The 19,940-nt window shown below is 58.3% G+C and overlaps 1 protein-coding gene across 12 annotated transcripts in view; it reads left to right on the top strand.

Annotated features, from left to right (window-relative positions):
• Positions 1-19,940, top strand: part of PTPRF (protein tyrosine phosphatase receptor type F) — an 86,653-nt gene that overhangs the window by 35,592 nt on the left and 31,121 nt on the right. For 7 of the 12 annotated variants that reach the window (XM_077845362.1, XM_077845359.1, XM_077845361.1 and 4 more), the window contains exons 6-9: positions 1,000-1,188; positions 7,052-7,069; positions 9,807-9,917; positions 19,376-19,645. In XM_077845362.1, coding sequence (XP_077701488.1) covers positions 1,000-1,188; positions 7,052-7,069; positions 9,807-9,917; positions 19,376-19,645 — 588 coding nt within the window. The remainder of the gene's footprint in view (positions 1-999; positions 1,189-7,051; positions 7,070-9,806; positions 9,918-19,375; positions 19,646-19,940) is intronic. The other 5 variants (XM_077845358.1, XM_077845357.1, XM_077845353.1 and 2 more) reach the window with 1 other exon arrangement.

The following is a 19,940-nucleotide window of genomic DNA, read 5'->3' as shown; positions in this document are numbered from 1 at the left end:
CCTGCATGAGCCTCCAACCCCCAGCAAGGTGGGAAAAGGCAGCCAGGGAAGAGTTATGCCTCCCTTCATCAAATGTTGGTGTCCTCATAGAGCTTTTTTAATCTCCTTGGCCTCCACGTGCTCCAACATGGTCCCTAGGCCTGACTGTGGCCCTCCCAGGGACTACGAGAAGGTCAGGGTCAAGACTCTAGTAGAGGGGCAGCCCTGGTGGCGCAGCGGTTTAGCGCCGCCTGCAGCCCAAGGTGTGATCCTGGAGACCTGGAATTGAGTCCCGCGTCAGGCTCCCTGCGTGGAGCCTGCTTCTCCCTCTGCCTGTGTCTCTGCATCTCTCTCTCTCTCTGTTTCTGTGGTCTCTCATGAATAAACAAATAAAATCTTAAAAAAAAAAAAAAAAAGACTCTAGTAGAGAATGGGTCAGGACCAGGGGTTGTGGGGGCTCACTGGTAGGGCAGGGGGTGCCCAATCGGGTCCTGTATCTGGGCTGTGATATGGGGTTCTCCTATGCTGTGGAGCTAAAGGCTAGATGCAAACGGTGGAGGGGACACCGCATGTTCAGAAAAAGGAGTGGGTACCAGACAGCCCCGGGAGCCTTTGGGCTGAGCTGTGGCTCTAGGGGCTGCCGTACGAGCTGTGGGCCCCTCGCAGCCCAGCATCCGTGTAGCACTTTCTGCTGTGGCCAGCAGAGCATCAATCCTTGTTTCTCCCAGAGCCCAGAGAGATAAGTGCTGACGTCTCCAGTCTGAGGCATTGTTTCTCAGATCTGGAAACTCCCTGACAGGGCAGGGTGGGCCCCACTGTGTAGGACTGGGGAGTAGGCCTGGGGAGCAGGACTTGGGATTCTGGTTCCTCACATGGAGCATCCTTAGAAGTCAGGAACTGGGAGACGAGGATCTTAAGGGTCCCAGCCAACCCAGGAGTCAGGAGAAGCTGCCCATGCTGGAAGGTGCCAGCAGGCAGGCAGTGCCGGCCCTAACTTGCACTTCTGTTTTTTGTCTGCAGAAGAACAGCTGCCCCCTGGGTTCCCCTCCATCGACATGGGGCCTCAGCTGAAGGTGGTGGAGAAGGCGCGCACAGCCACCATGCTGTGCGCAGCAGGCGGGAATCCAGACCCTGAGATCTCTTGGTTCAAGGACTTCCTCCCTGTGGACCCTGCCACAAGCAATGGCCGCATCAAGCAGCTGCGTTCAGGTGAGCAGAGGGTAAGGGTCAAGGGGCCACACAGACTCCAGGAAAGGTGTCCACCTGACACCCAGCAGTGCCTTCCCTCCTGGGGCTGAGCAGAGGACATCCGGTGGGCGGGTCAGATCTTGGTACAGGCCCCCCTGGCCCAGGGAAGAGAGCTTGACAGCATGGGTTCGTTGCCGGTGATTCTTTTACCTTCCTGGAACGGTCAGAGCCTAAACTTTGGTCCAGCGCGGCTCCTTGCAGCATGAGTGATGTGCCCAGTGTGGTGTTGGGTTCTGCAAAGGTGCTCTGTGGGTGTCTATCCTCCATCTTGCCTACAGCCTGGCCCGAGAGGAGGCCTACATGATGCTTCTCTTTACTTCTCCAGACAGCAGGGCTTAGCCAGGAATAGAGGCCAGAGATGCCTGATTCATCAGGCTTCAAAAGGCTGGACCTCAGGGGCTTAGAGCCAGGAGGACTTGCTGCCATCCCTTGGCCACCAAGGCCACCTGTCTCCTCCAGATATCTGAGTCGAGCCAGCTCGGAGCCCTGGCAGCAAGGATGCCGTCATGACCAGGCAGGAGGTGTCGCCCCATTGATCGATCTGCCTCCGAGACTCCCGCCAGGATAATTGATTCAGTTTTTGTGGGAACGGTGCAGGCGGGAAAGGAGGCTCAGAATCGGCTTAGCTGCATTCTGCGTTTGCCCGCCAGCCAACCCTGGACTGATAGACCTTGGTCCAGAAACTTTCCGCTAGCTGCGGGACGGTGGGCACAGGCAAGATGGCCAGCGCCACCAGAGCCCCTGCTGCCCGGCAGCCGTGAGGTCCACATTACAAAGGAGTACGTGACTCTGCCCTTTTGGGGTCCTGCAGGCTTTAGAGGTGCCCGTGCCGCTCCCTGGGGTGCCAGCCCCTCCCCGCTCCCTCCCACCAGGGGAGGAGGGAGTGGTGAGCTGCCCAGCAGGGGCAGGATTCAGGCCCTAGCCATGGCCGCCTGAGACAGCCTACAAAGTGTTAGCTCATTTAATTTAATTAAAACTCAACAAGATGGAGGCAGCTGTAATGCAGTTAATTAAAACAGCCATAATCAAGGCAGGAAATGGTCCGGCAGCATTTGCAGCCACTGCCCAGCACTGCCCAGCGGCCGGCATGCTTCGGCTCCTCTGCATTTCCCCACAGCCCCCCAAGCAGGCTCCCCAAACAGCCAGATGGTCCTCCCCACAGGCCTGGCCTCCGCCCCAGAATGGCACTGACTGTCCGTGGCAGCAATTCTGGGAAGGCTCGCTGTCTCTCGCGCTTGTTCATCAAGTATTTATGTGGTGCTTACTGTGTGCCAGGCCCTGTGCCACCCATTCACTGCCCGATGAGTCGGCTCCTGCCCCGTTACTCCACTGGCTGCTCCCCCTCCCCTTCTCCCTGGCTTCCCTCTCCCTCCTGGCTTCCCTGAGGCCGCCTCTTCCTCGGCTCCTCCCTCCAGCCGGGGAGCCCTTGGCCCCTGCGCTGTCCCCACGGACAGGGCCTTCCCGTGGGCCAGCTCACCTGCTCCTGTAGCTTCAGGCCCCCTCTGCTCCCACACCCCTCGTTCTGTCTCCAGCACCACACAGCTTGCCCAAGCTTTAGATTAAAAAAACAAAAAGACAAAAAAAAACCTAGCTGCCTTCAGGTGTCACCCTGACTGGCCGTGAGTGGTGACTTCTTCCCAGACAACTGTGGCCTTCTCCCACCGACCATCTCCCTGCTAGTGGCAGGGGATGCACGCCGACTCCTCCCATCAGGACATGTCACGTCCACTGGTCACCCACACGGCTGTCATGCTGGACCCGCTTTGTCGACCCACTTTGTCCTCCCGCTGCCTCCCGGCCATGTCCCAGTCACCAAGCGCTGTGCTCCCTGCCTGCGGGCCCTCCCCGGGAATCCAGACCCCAGCAGCTGCCAGTTTTCTGCCCGTGTCCCTCTGTGCTCCAACAACCTCAGTTGCATCTCATTGCCCACGTGGCCAGGCACCTGCTCCTGAGCAAGCCACACAGAACCGCTCCTGATCTTCCCAGCTCACACCTCCGGCTTAACCCCCTTGGGTCTTAGCTCCGCACCTGCAAGCTCTGTGGCCTCAGTGAAGTTCTTTAACTTCTTTAAGCTTCTGTTTCCCCACCTTTAAAAAGGAGTGACAGGAAGGATTAAGCAAGACAACAGCAATGGAAGTTTTAGTTCCCCGCCTGGCGCGTATGGGGAGGGCTTCAGGAATGGGGCTCTTGTTATCTCTGGCCACTTGCCACTTGCACAGAGCCACCCTGACCCATCCTTGCCATCTGCTCTAAGCCACCAAATCAGGAAGCCTCTCCTTTCTCTGCCCAACTAAGGCCTCCTCCTTCAGGACACACCCCACGCCGTGTTGTTACTGCCTGGCTCCAGCGTGGCTCACTTAAGCGAGGGCGCACCTTGCAGGGAGGGCTTGGGTCTGGCTCCCCACTGCGAGGTCCCCTTCCCCCCCCAGCTCCCAACCCAAGACCAGCTACAGGACAGGTATCTCTGAGCCATTGCTAATAAATTATTTCATGAACGAGACCTTTGGGCCCTGTCCCTGCAGACAAAGGTCCACTCCCCCTGCCTCTTAGGTCCAAGGAAGACCTTGTTTAACCTTTGCTGCCACCTGGAAGCTGTAACCTGGGGGTTATGGACCTCAGGTCCAGTTCCTGGGATGGCACCTGAAGGGACTTAATCATCCCACCTGTATAGTAGCAGGACTCCCTGCACCCCCCTTCTGCCTGGCCCTGGCACCAGGCCCTGACTCCAGGAGCTGCTGGCCCTGTCCTATTACCATGTAGAAGGGTGCTGGGGCTGATCCCCACACATTTGACAGGGACATCCCTTCATGGAGTGGAATCAGGCCCCCAAGCACTCATCTTTACAGGGACTTTCACAGTTTATGCATCACCGACGGATCACAAGGTATTTCCCTGCCTTTTGTTGCACTTGTTTTTTCTGCAACCCTGAGAAGTAGAACAGGTTGTGATTATCATGCTCACTTTACAGTTGAGTTAAAGGGACTCACCCGCGGTCCCACATGGAGATCCAGGGCCGGGAACTCCCCCAGGCAGTCACCCAGAGGCCTTCTAGTGTCACAAATGCCAAACCTGGGGCCTGGGGTACGCTTGGACCCTGCGAGCACTGCAGAGCTGCAACGGTCCCATCCTCTCCAGATCTCAAGCCCTCCCTGACAGGTCCCCAGAACTTATCAGGCACCTGCAGGCTAAGCTCCAGCACGGGCCACAGGGTGTGGCCCCTGGAACAGCAGCTGGAGAGGAGGGCGGCTGGTGTGAGCGCTATCCAGGCCTGAGCTCTGTTCTGCAGGTGTTTTCCTCACTGAAGTGCCACAAGAGCCTCTTGGGAATTTGCAGTTGAGGCCCAGTGTGGACCCGTGAGGAATGAAGATAAACTCAGGGAGAGTGGAAGTCAAGTCAGGAGCAGACGATGTCACCAGAGCAGCAGGTGGAGGCTGACCTCCAGGTGGGGCTCAGAGCCCCTTCTGGGTCCTGAAAGGAGCTAGTGGCCCACAGGCTCTGCCCAGCCCGGACAGGGTGCCGAGGAGCCCTCCCAGGCTCTGCTCCATCCCAGGGCCCTGAATGCATCACCGTCGAGGACAACCTGATCCACCACATGCACGTGCTCACCCAGACCACAGTCTCCTTCCACACCCTCTGACACCCGGGCTGAGACTACAGGTCCTGAGCAGAGATGCCAGCAGCTGACTGTGGGTGGAGGCCCACCGGCCCTGGCAGATGGGACCCAGAGCCGGGTGCAGAGCAGACTCCAGAGTGGGCCTGAGGCCTGCAGTCCCCTACTCTGCTGGCTGGCCCGGCTCTGACTGAAAGAGCCTGTCCCCCGACTCACCCCTCCCACCAGCTGGGGCTGCCAGGAGGGCACGCTGACAGTGCGTGGTCATGATTTGCCTTTGGCCTGAGCACACTGGCACCTCTCAGGAGCGCCGCTGACTCCTGGGTCCCTCCAGTCTCCCACACCCACCTTGTGAAATGATAAGGCAAATTTTTTGTTTGGTGGAGGAATGACTCTTCTGAGAGGTCCAGAGACTCATTACCAGCAGGTTAGGTTTTGGGGGAGCAGAGACCGGGAGCTAGGGGTGCCAGCCTTGGCCCATTCCACTGCCGCCCTCTCCCAGGCCGGGCCTGCCCTGCAGAAGCAGATCAGCGGTTGTTGACTTTTTGGTCTTGGGACCTCTGATTGTAAATATTAGAGGACCTCAGAGAGCTTTTGTTTGTGTAGGTTTTATTCATCACTATTTACCGTATTAGATGTTGAGACCGAAAAGGTTTTAAATATTTAAATCTTAATATAATTTTAAAACCCATTACACGTTAAATAACATTTCTAATGAAAAATAATTATGTTTTGTAAAACAAAAACATTTTGTGAAGAGAGTGGCATTGTTTTACATTTTCGCAAATCTCTTTAAATGGGGGCTGGATAGAAGACTGCCGGATTCTCAGGGCTGCTTCTACGTTTGGTCTGTTGCAGTATCACACTTCGTGGAGCTTCCGGACGACTCCACCGTTTATTCATAAGAGAGCCAGAGTGAAAAGGGCAAATAACTTCTTAGTATCAGGAAAATAGCTTTGACCTTGACCCTCTGAAAGAGTTTCAGAGACACTCAGGGTGCCTGGACCATGCCTGGGGGATCGCTGTGATAATGGTTCTTCCCAGGGTTTCTGCAGCCCCTCACATGCCCAGCCCAGGTCCCAGCAGCTGCCTCTGCCTCCCGTCCAGCCCCTGTGTCTGCAGGAGGCAGTCTTAATCCAGTGGGAAGGCTGTGCACCAGACCTGGTTAGTTCCTGCCGCCTCACAGGCCACGTGACCTTGGGCTCTGGGGAAGCCACTTGGCCCTTAGCTTGTTTCATCATTCCGACGTAGACACGGATAATTCCTCCTAGGCAGGTGTCATCAAGTTCGATGAGAGAGTGATCGGTGTTTGTCTCTTGGCACACTTCCCTCCCCACTGCAATGGGCAGAGAGGGCGGGGGCAGGGGGGGCAGGGTAGATGGCACTGGGGCCAGGCCCACTCATAGGCTCCTCACCTCCTGGATGAGGCAGTAGCAGAAGCAGGGCCCCGAGCGCAGCCTCAGAGGAGGCACGTGTGGGAAGGCAGCCTGTGCAGACCTCGTAACAGCCCTGCATTGGGCATTTGGAGAGTGCATGTCTGCCCCTCTGGGCTTGAAGCACTAAAAGGGCAAGGAGGAGGCCCTGGCCTCTGGCTCTCACCAGTTGGGTTCAGGGGAAGCTCAGTAGTCACAAACTTTTTTATGAGTGGGATGAGTGGGCTCTACAGGGCATCTGCCACTGGGTTGTAAGTTCACCCCAGGTCCCACGATGGGGCCGGGCCGGGCTGGTGTGTCTGCTTGAGGGAGACCTGGCCTGGTGGTGGCCTACAGCAAGCCCTCCCATTAGCCCGTTCTGTGTGCTTAACCTCCTTGGTTTGTTTTGGTAAGTGCTTTATTTTGAATCTTGCCCACCTGTGACATTTGGGTGCCCCTAGGAGTGGGGTTGCTACCTCTTTTATTCACTTTCCCCTTATTGGCTTCAGCCAGCTTGGTCTGCAGGAGCCCTAACCCCACTTTCCTGATTCCCGTCCCCTCCAGCCCCGATGACCCCAGCCCCACTCCCCTCTCCGCCCCCTCTGAGCAGTGCCAGTGACCTGGGGGACACAGCTTCACCCACACTCAGCCTGGCGCCTGCGCACTTACCACCTGCGTTGGCCTAACTCAGGCCTTGATTTCTCCGTGTTTTATTTTATCTGGTTTGGCTTTTTGTGGCTTTTCCTTCCTTTTGTACTAATGCTTCTCTCTGATCTTATTTGCATTCAAATTACCTCGCCAGGTGGTTCACCAATCAGAGGTAAGAATGCTGTCCGTGCATCTCGCCACGCCACGCCACGCCACGCCACTGCCGTCACCACCACTCCATCCCGTCCAGTCCGTCACCTACCCCATCCCCATCCTGACCTCTCCAGCCTCCTCATCTCCAGCTCCGGTCCCCCAAGCACCACCGGCCACCACACACCTCCACTCTCAGTCATTCCCTCCTGTGGACTCATCCATTGCAAGTCTGGACTGTAGATATACTCAGCTGAGCCCTGCCTGGGGGATGGCAAGCCCTGCTTCCCAGGCCTTCCAGGCCAACCCCACAGAAGGGACCCTGTCCTCCCCACACTGAAGCCAAGTGCTGAGCCCCAAGCCCGACCACAGGTGGAGAGCCTTCCCGGGAGGTGGGGCAGCATGACCAGGCCCCCCTTTCTTCCCAGGAAGCTCCTTTTTCTTGGGGTCCTCCATGATGGCTTGACTTCCCTTTAACATCCTGGCCCTAGAGCAGAGTGAGGACCATCCTGTAAATCCCCGTAGCCCAGCACAGATGCTGCTGGGGCACAGGGAACAACCAGGGTCCACCATGACTAGCTCAGATCGCCTGCCAGCCCTGGCTGCTCTCATGCCCCAGAGCCCTGCAGCCTGGAGCTCCAGAACCACACTCTGGACCGAAAGATCCGGGTGCAAGTTTGAATCACCTGTGTGACTTTCAGAAAATCGGTCTGATCTCTCAGAAGTCTGCGTCCTCCTCTTTAAATTGGGGCCAGGGCCCACCTCATGGACTCCTGAGGTTTAGAGGAGGGGATGAGGGGCTGGGCAGTGTCTGGCTCGGAGCAGGCCCACTGTAAAATGGTCGCTTCTGGACTGATTTGATTCATATCATTTCTTCACAAGTCTTTTGGCTTCCTTGGGCACATCTGGACCCTCAGTCCAGGGCCAGGGTGGTCTCAGGACAGAAGATAGGGCTGAGAGGAGCAGCTGCCTCCCTGTGGGGCATCTTGTCCATGACCCTCCCAGGCCAGGACTACTTATAGTTCTTCATGCCCCTGCCACCGGGTCTTGGTGTTGGTTCCAGATTTGGGGGTTTCTGTGTGTATCCAGGCCCGGGCTCTGTGTTGGGTCCCCAGCCAGTCCTAGGTCTCCACACAGGGGAGCCTCCTCCCCGAGCAGGGGTCTCACCCAGGCACTAGTTCTTGTCCCTGCCTGTGGAGCCAGGCCCCCAGGTCTCCCCCCACTCCCCAGCTGAGCTGACCTAGTGCAGCACCCCCCACCCCCAACCAGCCAGGGGCCTGACCCTGCCTGCTTGAGGGAACATTTTCTGTAACAGTGTCCATCCATCCCATACACATGACCTGTTGGGTGCCCGTCAGAACTGTTCTTGCAGGAGATGGGTATTTGGCACGTGCCCTGGGCCCTCGTGCTCCCTGATGTCCAGTGGGGAGGGCTGAGGCCAGAACCGCAGAGCAGGCCGGCCTCGACATTAAGCCTTGGCAGCCCCTTCCCCTACCTCCAGCCCCCGGGCCCCAGCCCCCTGAGTGTTCAGGGCCCCTCCTGCTGCCCTGGGTCTGGGCGGCAGAAGAGGGAGGGCGGGCAGTGGGGGGCTGCAGCCCTGCACCCAGGGCAGTCCTCCCCTGGGGCCTGGGCCATGAGAGTGTGGCTTGGAACTCTTCCTCCGCTCCTTATGCAGTCCACACAGGTGGGGTTCAGCAGTTCTGTCTCTGTCCTTTGTGGGTATGGTGCCATCAGCCAGCCTGAGCCCCAGGACGGGGCCTTTAGGGTCGCTCTGGCTGTTCTGTGCAGGCGGCGGTTCTCTGTCAGGCTTGTGCTGTGGGGTTATTAAGTGTCCGTTGGACTGTCCTGTGTGGGTTTGACTGTCTGTCGGCTTGTTCCCGGGAGGGTGTATTGCCTGTGCCTTGGGGTGTCACTGTCACGGACGGCTTGCCTGGTGTGCTCTCGAGAACAGTGTCTCCAAGTGTTGACTCCCGGGGCCAGGGGGTGGCCAAGCCGAGTGGTTTCACGGCCCACCTCCAGAGCCGTGGGCTCCCCTACCCGGACCTGCCAGGACTGGCCCTGTGGAGGGGCCTTTACAGCTGCCCTGCCCCCCCACTCCTGGCTCCTATCTGTCCGTCTGCGGCCAGAGCAGCTCCTCAGGGCACTGGCCCGAGTGGGAGCTACAGCCTCCATTAGCCTCCTGAATTATGCAGCAGCCGTGGTGGGTCGAAGCACTTTAGCAGGACCAGGCTGAGGAGAGGAGCCGGAATGGGTGGGGCCGGCGGGGTGGGGGTGGGGTGGAGGGAGAGGATGGGTGCTCTGAGCCGAGGCTGCTGGGCACCAGGCCCCCAGAGCAAGCCCCTTCCTTCCTGTGGAGTTCTGGTGGGCGATGAGGGCCGTTGCATGCTTGCAACTCCCGGGCCAGCAGGTATTCAGGTGGCTCCCACCCACGCCTGGCTCCACGTCGCCTGGCAGGGCCAGGAGGTCTGGGAGCACTAACAGGGATGCTCACTGGCACTCCATGGAGCTGGGGGATGGGATGGCGCCCCTGGCCCAGCCGACAGGCTCCACTAGACTCCAGGGCAGGGCAAGCGGGACTGTGCTTCAGAGCCCAAGGCTTGCTCCCTGCCAGGAGGCCGGTGGGCTCATCAGGGAGAGCTTCCTGGAAGCAACACTGGTGCGGCCCTGATTATCTACAGCGTCTGGTCAACACAAGCCCAAATGCCGTCGAGCCCCCTCCCCATGATCCAGACCTGACCTCTGTCACCGTGTCCCCGCAGGTGCCTTGCAGATTGAGAGCAGTGAGGAGTCGGACCAAGGCAAGTACGAGTGTGTGGCGACCAACTCCGCAGGCACACGCTACTCGGCCCCTGCCAACCTATATGTACGAGGTAAGGACGCGGGCAGTGCCCAGCCCTGTCTCCACGGAGCTGAACTGGCCCTGCTGGCCATGCTGTCTGGACCCCTTGCTGGGGACAGTGGGGGCTGCCATGGGTCCCGTTTCTCCTTTTCCCGCCTCTTTCTGCAGCAGCAGGAACAGCCACAGCAGCTCCCACTGGGCACACTCCTGATGGCCGCTGCTACTTTTCCTTCCTTCTCCGCAGGCCCTTTGGGACACAGCCACTCTTGGGAGTATTTGTATCTCTTATAGGTTCTGCCTCAAGGGCCCAGAGCCCCACGGGAGTCTAGAGCCTTCCAAGCAGATTTTTCACTGTGGTGTGTGTGTATGTGTGTGTTTGTGCACGTGCACCAGCAGGCACACATTTGCGTGTAAACATCGGGCATACTTCCCTGGCATTCCTCGAGTCCTTCCTGCCCAGCCCAGCAAGGGGGGCTCCAGGCCAAATGAGCCTGCCCTCTGGCCAGGGCTGTCCAGGGTCTTCCTGGAGGAGGAGCCAGCCGCACCCTGTCACCAGCCAGGACCCTTGTATAGAAGGTCAGTGTGAGGCAGCTGTGAGCCCCTGCAGGTGAGCACGTGCTGTGTTTCAGGTGTTCCTTGCTGAGACTTAGTGGATCCTGCATCTTCATCAGCCCAGGTTCCCAGCAGAGAGAAACCTGGAGACTGTTGGGGAGTGTCCAGTGTCTGCTGTGCTCCCAGCCCCAGGGTGACCAAAGCTGGTCACCTGCTCCTTCCAGAGAAAGTGCTGGGTCTGGTGTGCACAGTGCACCCTCGGAGCCCCTCCTGCCCCCACACCCCGTCACTTAGCCCTTCTGCACAGATGGGCGTCGTTACAAGTGAAACTGTCTCCACTCGGGGGATTTGGAAAGGAAAGTGGCCATGGCTTCCTTGCAGCGATGACTTCATCATGCTAAGTGCTTGGTGTAGCTTCTCGAGGGGATCCTCTGCCCCTCCACCCAGGCAGTGTTAGTGGCCTGTCCTACTCTTTGGAGCCACATGGTCAACCATATAGTTATCGAGGAGCTGCTCCGTGTCAGGTTCCCAAGAGGCCAAGGCTACCAGCCCATAGGGTGACGGGCACGTTGTGTCTCAGAGATGACAGACGACACTTCACTGGAGTTGGGGGTGTGGAGTAAGAGGTCCCCACTGGCCCCTCGGTCAGGTGTCCTGCCCCTCAAGGCTTGCCTAAGTGGCCCCAGGGGCTGTCTTAAGGAACAACATCAGGGCAGAGAGGCCAGGGGCCTGAGAGCCACCCAGATGGCTGAGATGCGTACGGTGGTGAAGCGCGCTGCCTCCCCCCACACGGCTTCAGACAGAGCGTCTGACGGGCACACAGGGCTTGGACGAGTCCCCTCCTAGGGAGGAACGCTAGAACAGCCCTGCTCAGAGACCTGCCTCCTGCCACCTGGACCATTCCAAATGCTACGCGGTCCTGACTGAACACTTTTCCCAAAAGATCATAGGGTCAAAAGAGTGGAGATGCCTCGAAAGCCTTTCGCTGTATGTGGCTGCACCAGGGAGAGGAGCAGCCCAGCAGGGCCACTGAGAAACCCAAGCAAACTGCCTGGGCATGGTCTAATGGACACATTTCCTGGGGCAGAGCTGCAGGGGGCCATACTGAGGCAGGAGGAGGCCCAGACGTAGGTGACGGAGCCTGCGTTATTATCTTGGCTGGGTAGCATTCTCTGAAGTCCCCGTCACGCTGGCCTTGGCCCTGAGGCGAGGCGGTGGGTCTCTCTGGAGGTGAGCTGAGCCCAGCCGCCACAGGTGGCAGCTCGGGTACTAACCAGGGAGCTCGTACCTCCAGCCCCACGTGGTGGATCAGGCGGGGTCCCGACACCACGCATACGCACAGGCCTTCTGGGCAGTGAGATCAGTGTGGGGGTTTCTTTGGTTCTTGACCCACTTGCCAGGGACCCTAAGGCAGGCTGTCCCAGCTCGGCTTTGCTGGTCTTTCCCTCTCACACACGTTCCTGTGGACCCGATGTCTGCGGGCCAGTCCTAAGTCTCTGTGCCCAGGACCTGCCTTACAGCCTGGTCCCACCTGCATCTGTACCTGCCCTGTTTTGTCAAGAGCAATTTGCCCTGTAGCCCCAGGACAGGCCCTGCTGAGGAGACCTGGAGACACCAGGAAGCCTCTTCCTAGGGCTTTTTGCCTCTGGTGTCCCCACCGCTTTTCATCTCAGTCCTGGCAAAAAGCCCTTGCGTTCTGCTCCCAGCAGTGCTGAGGGCCCATCAGCCTCTCCCGTGCCGGCCACCAGCTCTGTCCTGAACCCTGCTTGTGAGTGGGCCGCCCGTAGAGCAATCCCCCAGTGCCTGCCTGCCTGCTGCCAGCAGAGCGGCTCTGAGACCTCCTTCCAGAGCAGGCACCTGTTCCCCTCCAGACCAGTGGGCCCCAGCTGTCAGGAGCCTCAGCATCCGGGTCCGGGTGGCTTCCAGCCCAGGATTCTCAGCCTCGGCACCATTGACACTGGGGGTCAGATGACTCTTTGTGACATGGGGCTCTCCTGGGCGTCGTATGATGTGTAGCAGCCCGTGTGGCCCCCTAAATGCCAGCAGCACCCCTAGTCCCGAGAACACACAATATCTCCAGACCTTGCCCAGTGTCACCTGGGGGGACCCCTCCCCACCCTGGACGTTGGGAACCGCTGCTCTAGATGGACAGCCTCCTGCCAATATTCAGCTCCCTTCACCTCCCTCTTCTCCCGCTGTGTCCACTGTGTCCACTGGGCTCAAGGCTACGTCTCCTCCTTGGATTTGTCTTCAGTGCTTCACATCCTATGTCACCCAGACTCTCAGGGCCCCGCTGTCTCTCTGAGCCCCTGCGGCTGCCGCTGACACTCCCGGCACGGTGGCAGGCACACAAGAAGCGCTTGGCGACCACTGACCGCTGCTGCCGTCAGGATAGCTGTCAGGGAATGCGTCATCCGGTTACATCTGCCTTTGCTCACAGTTGCCCGCAGCTCCACCCGCGGTCCAGCAGGCCCAGGCAGGCTGGGTGGACCATCCTCTCTGTGTCACTATCCATCTCCCTCCGAGTGACTCACCCTCTACTTCTATCCACAGCGTCTCTTTTCTCCAGCTCTCAGGACGCAGAGCTGCCAGGGGCCAAGGCGTGCCGTGCCCTGCCTGCCCCCGACCTTCCCCTTCTCTGCAGGGAGCTGGCCACTGGCCGTAGCTGTCTCTAAACGGGGCAGCGTCCCCACAGCCTTTCTCCCCATAGGTACCCAGACCGGCTCCTCACCCTGCTGCCCTGCAGTGTGGGGCTTCCTCAAGGTGGTGGGAATCTAGTGGCCCCTGTGCCTTGGTGGGTTTGTGGGCTTGGGGGGCCCCGACTTGAGCCCAGCTCACTGGGTCTGTCGAGCCATGGGGTGTGCGTGAGGCATGGGGGCCCGCCTGTGCTCCCCTTCCACCCTTCCCTGTCCTGCCCTTGGCATCCTGGCACCTGCCAGCGGGACCTAGCCCTGTCCACCGTGTCCTCCATGAGTCCTGAGTCTTTCATGAGCGGCGTGGTCCGCGCGCACCTGCGTGCACGTGCGTGTGCGTGGGACACAAGAGTCTTGTCTCGTGTCCGTGCTGTGTGGGCAGATGAAGGTTGGCCTGTTTTTACTCTCTCTGTGTTTCTCCTTGTCTTTTTTTTATTCCCTCCTCATCCTCATCGCACTCTACCATCAACCCAAACTCTCATCTCTCAGATCAGCGAGAAGGTTGGTCCTTTTCACTTCTTATCCATCTACAGTTCGCCCGTCGATGGGATGCTCCCGTCAGTAGGGACCAGCGGGCTCGGTCAGCTCCCTCGGGCTCGCTCCAGCCAGGCCTGCCCGCCAGTCGGGCTCTGCTCTCCGTTGTTTGGGCTGGCAGGCTGGCAGGACTAGGGGTGGGTGGGCAGGCCCCCTGCCCTGCATGTTTCTGCTGCTTGAGTCCCTGATGTGCCAGTGTCTGCATGTCCCCTTAGCTGGGCTCCCCTGCAGGGGTGGTCAGGCAGGCATGGTGCATGACACAAAACTGTGCCCCCCGTTATGCCTGGGTCGGGCCAGCTGTCTGTTCCGGGTGGGGCCCAGGAGTGGTTGGGGGAGCTGTGAGAGCTGTAGTGCATTACGTGTGCCTCTGGGAACTTCCACAACCTCATCGCCTAAACTCCACCTTAGCCCGAGCTCAGCTGCAGCCACTTGTGAAGACGAAGGGAATAGACTAATAATCTAGAATGAGCTCACGCCTCAAGGTCCTGCAGCACAGGACAAAAGTCCCTCAGGTCTGCCGTGACCTTGAGGTCCCCGCGGAGCTCAGTGGGCAGCCAGCCCTGGTCTGCCTCATGAGGCTTGGTGTCCATGGCACGGGTTGGTGGCATCACGTTAGGCACGGAGGAAATCCACACTCTTGTCTTTTTCCTCCCCGACCTGAGCCAAATGAAGATCTTGCCACCTGCCCTAGGCCCCTCCGCCCAGGCCCTCCCAGCCTGCTCCGTTTCCTCAGGCCTGTGCTGGGTGCTGAGCACTCAGGTTCACGGAGCTCACAGCTGAGGAACGGTTGACGGAGAGTTAGTGAGGTCCACGTGGGACCCCCGGAGAGGCCCCAGCCCGGCCACAGATTGGGGAGGGCTCCCAGGAGCCCCTGCTCTAGCTCACCCCAGAGCATTCTCACATGGGGCTCAGTTCTCAGCCCCACCCAGGTCAGACCTCTACCCCAGCCTTGGGGCTGGCAGCAGGGGCTAGTGGTCGTTCTTGGGGCAGATGGTCCAAGCGGTCAGACGAGACACTTGTCCACTGGGCTTTGGGCTGAGTCCCAGGGAGCAGGCTCGGGCCACCGGCTCCCCCTCTGGCATCATGTCTCCTTGGCTTGGGTTTCCTCCATGAGGGAGAAGGGAGCCAATGGGGAGGAGGGCTGCGGCCTGAGCTCAGATATCAGCCCTGAGCATCCATCCATAGGCACTCTTGAGCTCTGGGGCATTTCAGTTTCACCATTTCGCTGACCTGGCAGATTGCTGGGGCGTTCAGAAAGCAGTCATCAGCAGAGACAGCCCAGCCCTCAGCCACCTCCCCCTACACCCCTCCCCGCCACCTTCCCGGTCCCTTGTCCCTTCTCCTCCTCCCCCTCTCTGGTCCCACCAAAAATAAAGCGCGTATACAAATATTTAACGGGAAGGCAGAAATGAGTTTCTAAATATTCCAGGGGGATTTGCCGGGCTGGTAATTTGTTTGGCGCTGATAATTACATCTTACATTTTTCCAGCTTTACTTAAAACTGTGTGCCGAGTGCGCCGGCATTTAATTACCGCTCTGCGGCAGCCACAAGGTTATTTATTAAAGAGTTATTTTATCTTGATACAGTGGATCCTGCCCCTTATCCCCTCCTTAATGTTGTGTTATTTTCATCAGAGAAATTTCTGCGAGCGAATGCAGATTGCGGGGCTGCCTCCCCCTGCGATTATGCTGTCACTCTGCTGAATGCTGATGCCTCCGGGCGCCACACCGCCCTATTATATGGGGTTGTCAGCGCAAATAATTAGACTTAAAAGTTACAGCTGAAATATAATCCAGAAATGGCAGAGCCCTGTTTTGGAAATTGTCTATAAAATGTCAGCAGTAAGGATGCACGGGGAACAGTAATAGACCGGCATTGTTGGAGGAGCCCAAGATTAGACCCTAAGTGCGTTTTTTCTCCGGCTCTGGTTTTTTTCTTCCCTGCTGTTGCTTCTGTCAATAGACTGAGTCCAGGGCGAGTCCTGCTCCCTCTTGGTGGCCTCATGTCTGGGCCAGCGGGAGGAGTGCTGGTGGGGCTGCTGCAGGGAGGCTCCAGCCGCTCCTGGCTCTTAGGATGGGGGTGGCTGTCCAGGCAGGTGCAGGACACAGGGCCCCACTGGCGCTCAGGATCCCAGGAGGGGGTGTCTTCCCTCTCTTGCCCCCACCTTCCCTCTGTGGACATACCCTAACCTCTGTCACACTGCAGGGAGGATGAGCCTGAGCTGTGGGGAATCGCATCCCAGAACTCCTTTTTTTTTTTTTTTTTTTCAGAACTCCTTTTATATGTGCCCGGAGCCCAGTGTTCTGGTGAGAGCATCAGTGGGGGCGCCCCCAGCAGTCTCTGGGCTGGAAGCCCTTGCCTGGTCCTAGGGATGATTCAAAGGGTCACATCTGACCTCTCAAACTCATCCTTAGCCCCTGGACTTCTCCCTTCTACCTGCATGGAGGAGGGGAAAACTAAAACTAAAAGCAAAACTATTCCCAATGTTTGTTCTGAAAGACCTCCATTACTTGGTGGTGGAACAGAAGGCTTTGCCCGCCCCCACTTGGAGTACGGTCCTATCCGCTTTCTGGACTGCTTAGGTTGGGACCCGAGGTGTATTGGCCAAGGACCTACTTCCTTTCTGTGGGGCGCTTTGTTTTTCTTCCCAGGGACTAATCAGGCCCCAAGATTTCTTTTAAGATTTTATTTATTTATTCATGAGAAACATAGAGAGGAGAGAGAGAGAGGCAGAGACACAGGCAGAGGGAGAAGCAGGCTCCATGCAAGGAGCCTGACATGGGACTCCATCCCGGGTCTCCAGGATCACACCCTGGGCTGAAGGCGGCGCTAAACCGCTGAACCACCAGGGCTGCCCGGCCCCAAGATTTCTGCCAGGGTCACACCTGCGGCCATGACCTCTCCTGACGCAGGCTCCTCCAAGCCCCATCCTGCCAACTGGAGAATACCTTCCACCAGCCTTGACTACCCAGAAGCTCCAGAAGCTTCTCCCTGGAGCCTCCTCAGGATCTTTTTTCCACCCTATCAGCCAGGCTTTAAAAGGCCGAGAGCTTTTGATCCCACTGATGACCTCCTGATAATACATAAACCCAGGCACGTCACTTAAAAAGTATCAGTCTTACATCCATTCCCTTGTCCGCCATCGAGAGGTGATGGGATCTACAGCAAGGAAGCCTGCCTCATGTAGCAGGAGCTCAAGAGCGGTTTCCCTTCCCTGAGGCTGTTCTGATGCCTGTGAACCAAGAGGAGATGGGCCGCCCCTGGCTAAGAATAAAGACCTGATGACTTAAGGCTGCGCCCCTCTGCCTTTCTGCTCCAGCCAGGGCTGAGCTGGACCCCTGGCCAGCAGATAGACCCGCCTGTTCCCCAGGCCCAGCTCCAGAGCTCGGGGAGGGCACGTAGCACCAGGCTGGGTGACACGTCTGTCCATACCTCCTGGTCTCACTCTTGTGCCATTTGAGGGAGTGCTGAACGGTGCTCTGGCATGGGGCCCTCCTACCAGCCGTGCCCAGGACCCACCTATTGCCTGCCATGCGGAAGTGTCTACATGTTGTCATCGTTCCATGGGGGACTCCCAGCTTTGGGACAAATGACAGAAACACTTAATCAGCTTGAGCAAAACAAGGAGATTCTTGTCTTACCCAACTAAAATATGTAGAAGTAGATTTGGTGTCAGGCAGGGCTAGATCCAGATATTTAAGCAGTTTGATCAGGCTTTTCTGTTTGTCTCTTAACTCTACCCTCCACAATAGACTCCTTTATTCTCTAGCATGTGCTCCCATGTGTTAGGAAAGGTGGGCCTCAGTTCCTCTCAGGTCGGCCCCTGCAGTACAGAGAGAAAGTTGTTGTTCTAATGGTCTTTGCAAAAGTCCACAGGCTACATCTCGTTAGCCAGATCTGGGTCACATGTTCCACTTAGCAAGACTAGGGTGGGGAGAGGTGGTTCCTCTAAAGAAAACAAGGCCAGTTCTAGAAGGTAGAACACGAGATGTCCATGAGATGCACCGAAGCCCCCAGTGAGCCTGTGGCACAGAGGGAACTCAGCCCACGGTGCCAGTCACACGTGGCTTGCTTGGGGGTGCTGTGTGGAGGCTTCGGAGTGAGGCTGAGTGAGGAATCCCTCAGGGAACCGAGCAGGGGTTTTTAACAGAGAAATGATGTGAGCAGACTTGCTTGTTTGTGGGGGGCCGGTTCTGGGAGAGAGCCGCCCAGTGCGTCAGTGCAGGGAGAGATGGAGGGGCTGAGGCTCTGGTGGGGCAGTAGCCTCTGGGGTTGGTTCACTCCAAGGCATTTCTTTTTCTTTAAGTAACTCTACCCCCAACCTGGGGAACCTCTGGGTTTGGAGAAAAATTACTGGGTTGGAAAGATGCCTTCGGGCCATCCGTTAACAGGTGATTCCTTGGGTGTCTAGGCTCTGGGCCACAGCTTGACCCCTGTGGCAGTGAGGTCAGGGGTTGGACAAGATGGTGTCTGTAGTTACTACTTCCAGCTCTGATTTTGTGGTTTGGGGCTACACGAGCAGCAGAGTCTGGAACCCATAGCGGAGGTGCTCCTGATGGGACAGCATGGGTCCTTTGCATGCCGGGCGCCCCAGCAAGGGTCCTGGGAGACCCACACACTCTCAGTGAGGCCGTTTGGTCACTCTGCCTCACTGCCTGCCTCCTCCAGCCCTGTCGGTAGGGGTGCCCACGAAGGACACACTTCAGCCCCTGCCCACCAGCTGCATGACCCGTCAGCACGCCAAGCATGCCTGCCCATGGCTAGGTCTTGCCTGACTTCCCTCCCTCTGCATGTTCCAAATGTTTGTACCAAGCTTGCAACTTCGGGGGGTTCCAGGCTGCACCTTGGCCTGGGAAGCTCAGAACAGTTTCTGGCCTGGGAAGCCCAAGGCCGGAGGTCGTGGCCAGGCACAGCCACCCTCTCCCTTGAGACCCTTGTTCATTGGCTCAGAAAGCCGTCTGTTCGGCGCACTCATCATGTTACTGCCATCGTCATGCCCATCCTGCCCGCGGACCACGTCCCTGGCCTGGCCTGCCCTGATCCCTTGCCCCTGCCCACCCCCTTCTGAGGGGCAGCCCTTCCCCTGGAGTTCCCAGGTTGTGCCTTAAGCATGGCTGAGATCCTGGCAGGCGATTATGCCCCTGCCCTCATCTCTTCCCTCAGGTCACGGCCCAGAGGTGGAGGCCGTGACTCTAGAGAAGGTGGCCACGTCACTCCTGGACCAGCCCTGTGCCCTGCCCCAGATGCTCTGAGGTCCTCCACCCTACGGTGCCTGGACTTCACTCGTGCCCCAGTGAGCCCCTCTGGAGGCCCGTAGTGGGGGTCAGGAGCAAGTAGGGGCAGGCACCAGATGGCGACCTGGAATGTGGCCCTGAGGAGGCCCGCGGTATAGACCTGGGGCCTGGACCTTGCGCTGAATCCCTGTGTGACCCTGGGCAGACAGCACATTTCTAGGCCTCAGTTTCCTAGGCTGTAAAACGGGGGAGCTTGGTTGTGGAATCTCTTGTGTTCCATTCTCTTGAGTGTGGGGGCTACTTGTAGCCAAAAGTGGGGTGGGAGGTGGTAAGCCGGGGCCCTGGTACTGCCCCACCTGTCTCTCAGGTGGGTTTGGCTCTGACAAGAGGGGCTTCCTGGATGAGGGGCCCCTGCCCTTCAATCCTCCCGAGTATTTTGCCCGGCCTGTGAGTGCCTCTCTCCCTCCTCCTGCAGTGCGCCGTGTGGCTCCTCGTTTCTCCATCCCTCCCAGCAGCCAGGAGGTCATGCCGGGTGGCAGCGTGAACCTGACTTGTGTTGCGGTGGGGGCACCCATGCCCTACGTGAAGTGGATGATGGGGGCCGAGGAGCTCACCAAGGAGGATGAGATGCCAGTTGGCCGCAACGTGCTGGAGCTCAGCAATGTCGTGCGCTCTGCCAACTACACCTGCGTGGCCATCTCCTCTCTAGGCATGATCGAGGCCACGGCCCAGGTCACAGTGAAAGGTGAGTGCCACGTGCATGCCTGCTGTGGCCTAAGGCCTGCCTTGGTGCAGAGGGTGACGGGAGGTCCCAGCACCCGTAGCAGGTGAGCATGGCTGTTGTGGGGTTGGATGAGGTTGAGGGGTCGTTGCCCTCTCCCAGGTGCTTCCTGGGGTCCTGCCAGCCCTCGGTGGAGAGAGAGGTTTCTGTTATTCGTGATGTTAGTAATAATAGCTAACGGGTACTGAGCTCCTGGGGGCAGATGCTGTACTGGTTAGCACAGATTGTTCAGTCTCTGTTACGCTGGGAGGTAGACGTT

Source organism: Canis aureus, chromosome 13, assembly GCF_053574225.1.
Source record: "Canis aureus isolate CA01 chromosome 13, VMU_Caureus_v.1.0, whole genome shotgun sequence".
NCBI lineage: Eukaryota > Metazoa > Chordata > Mammalia > Carnivora > Canidae > Canis > Canis aureus.
Note: the sequence above shows the minus strand (reverse complement) of the source record. Positions and strands in the feature narration are given on the sequence as shown.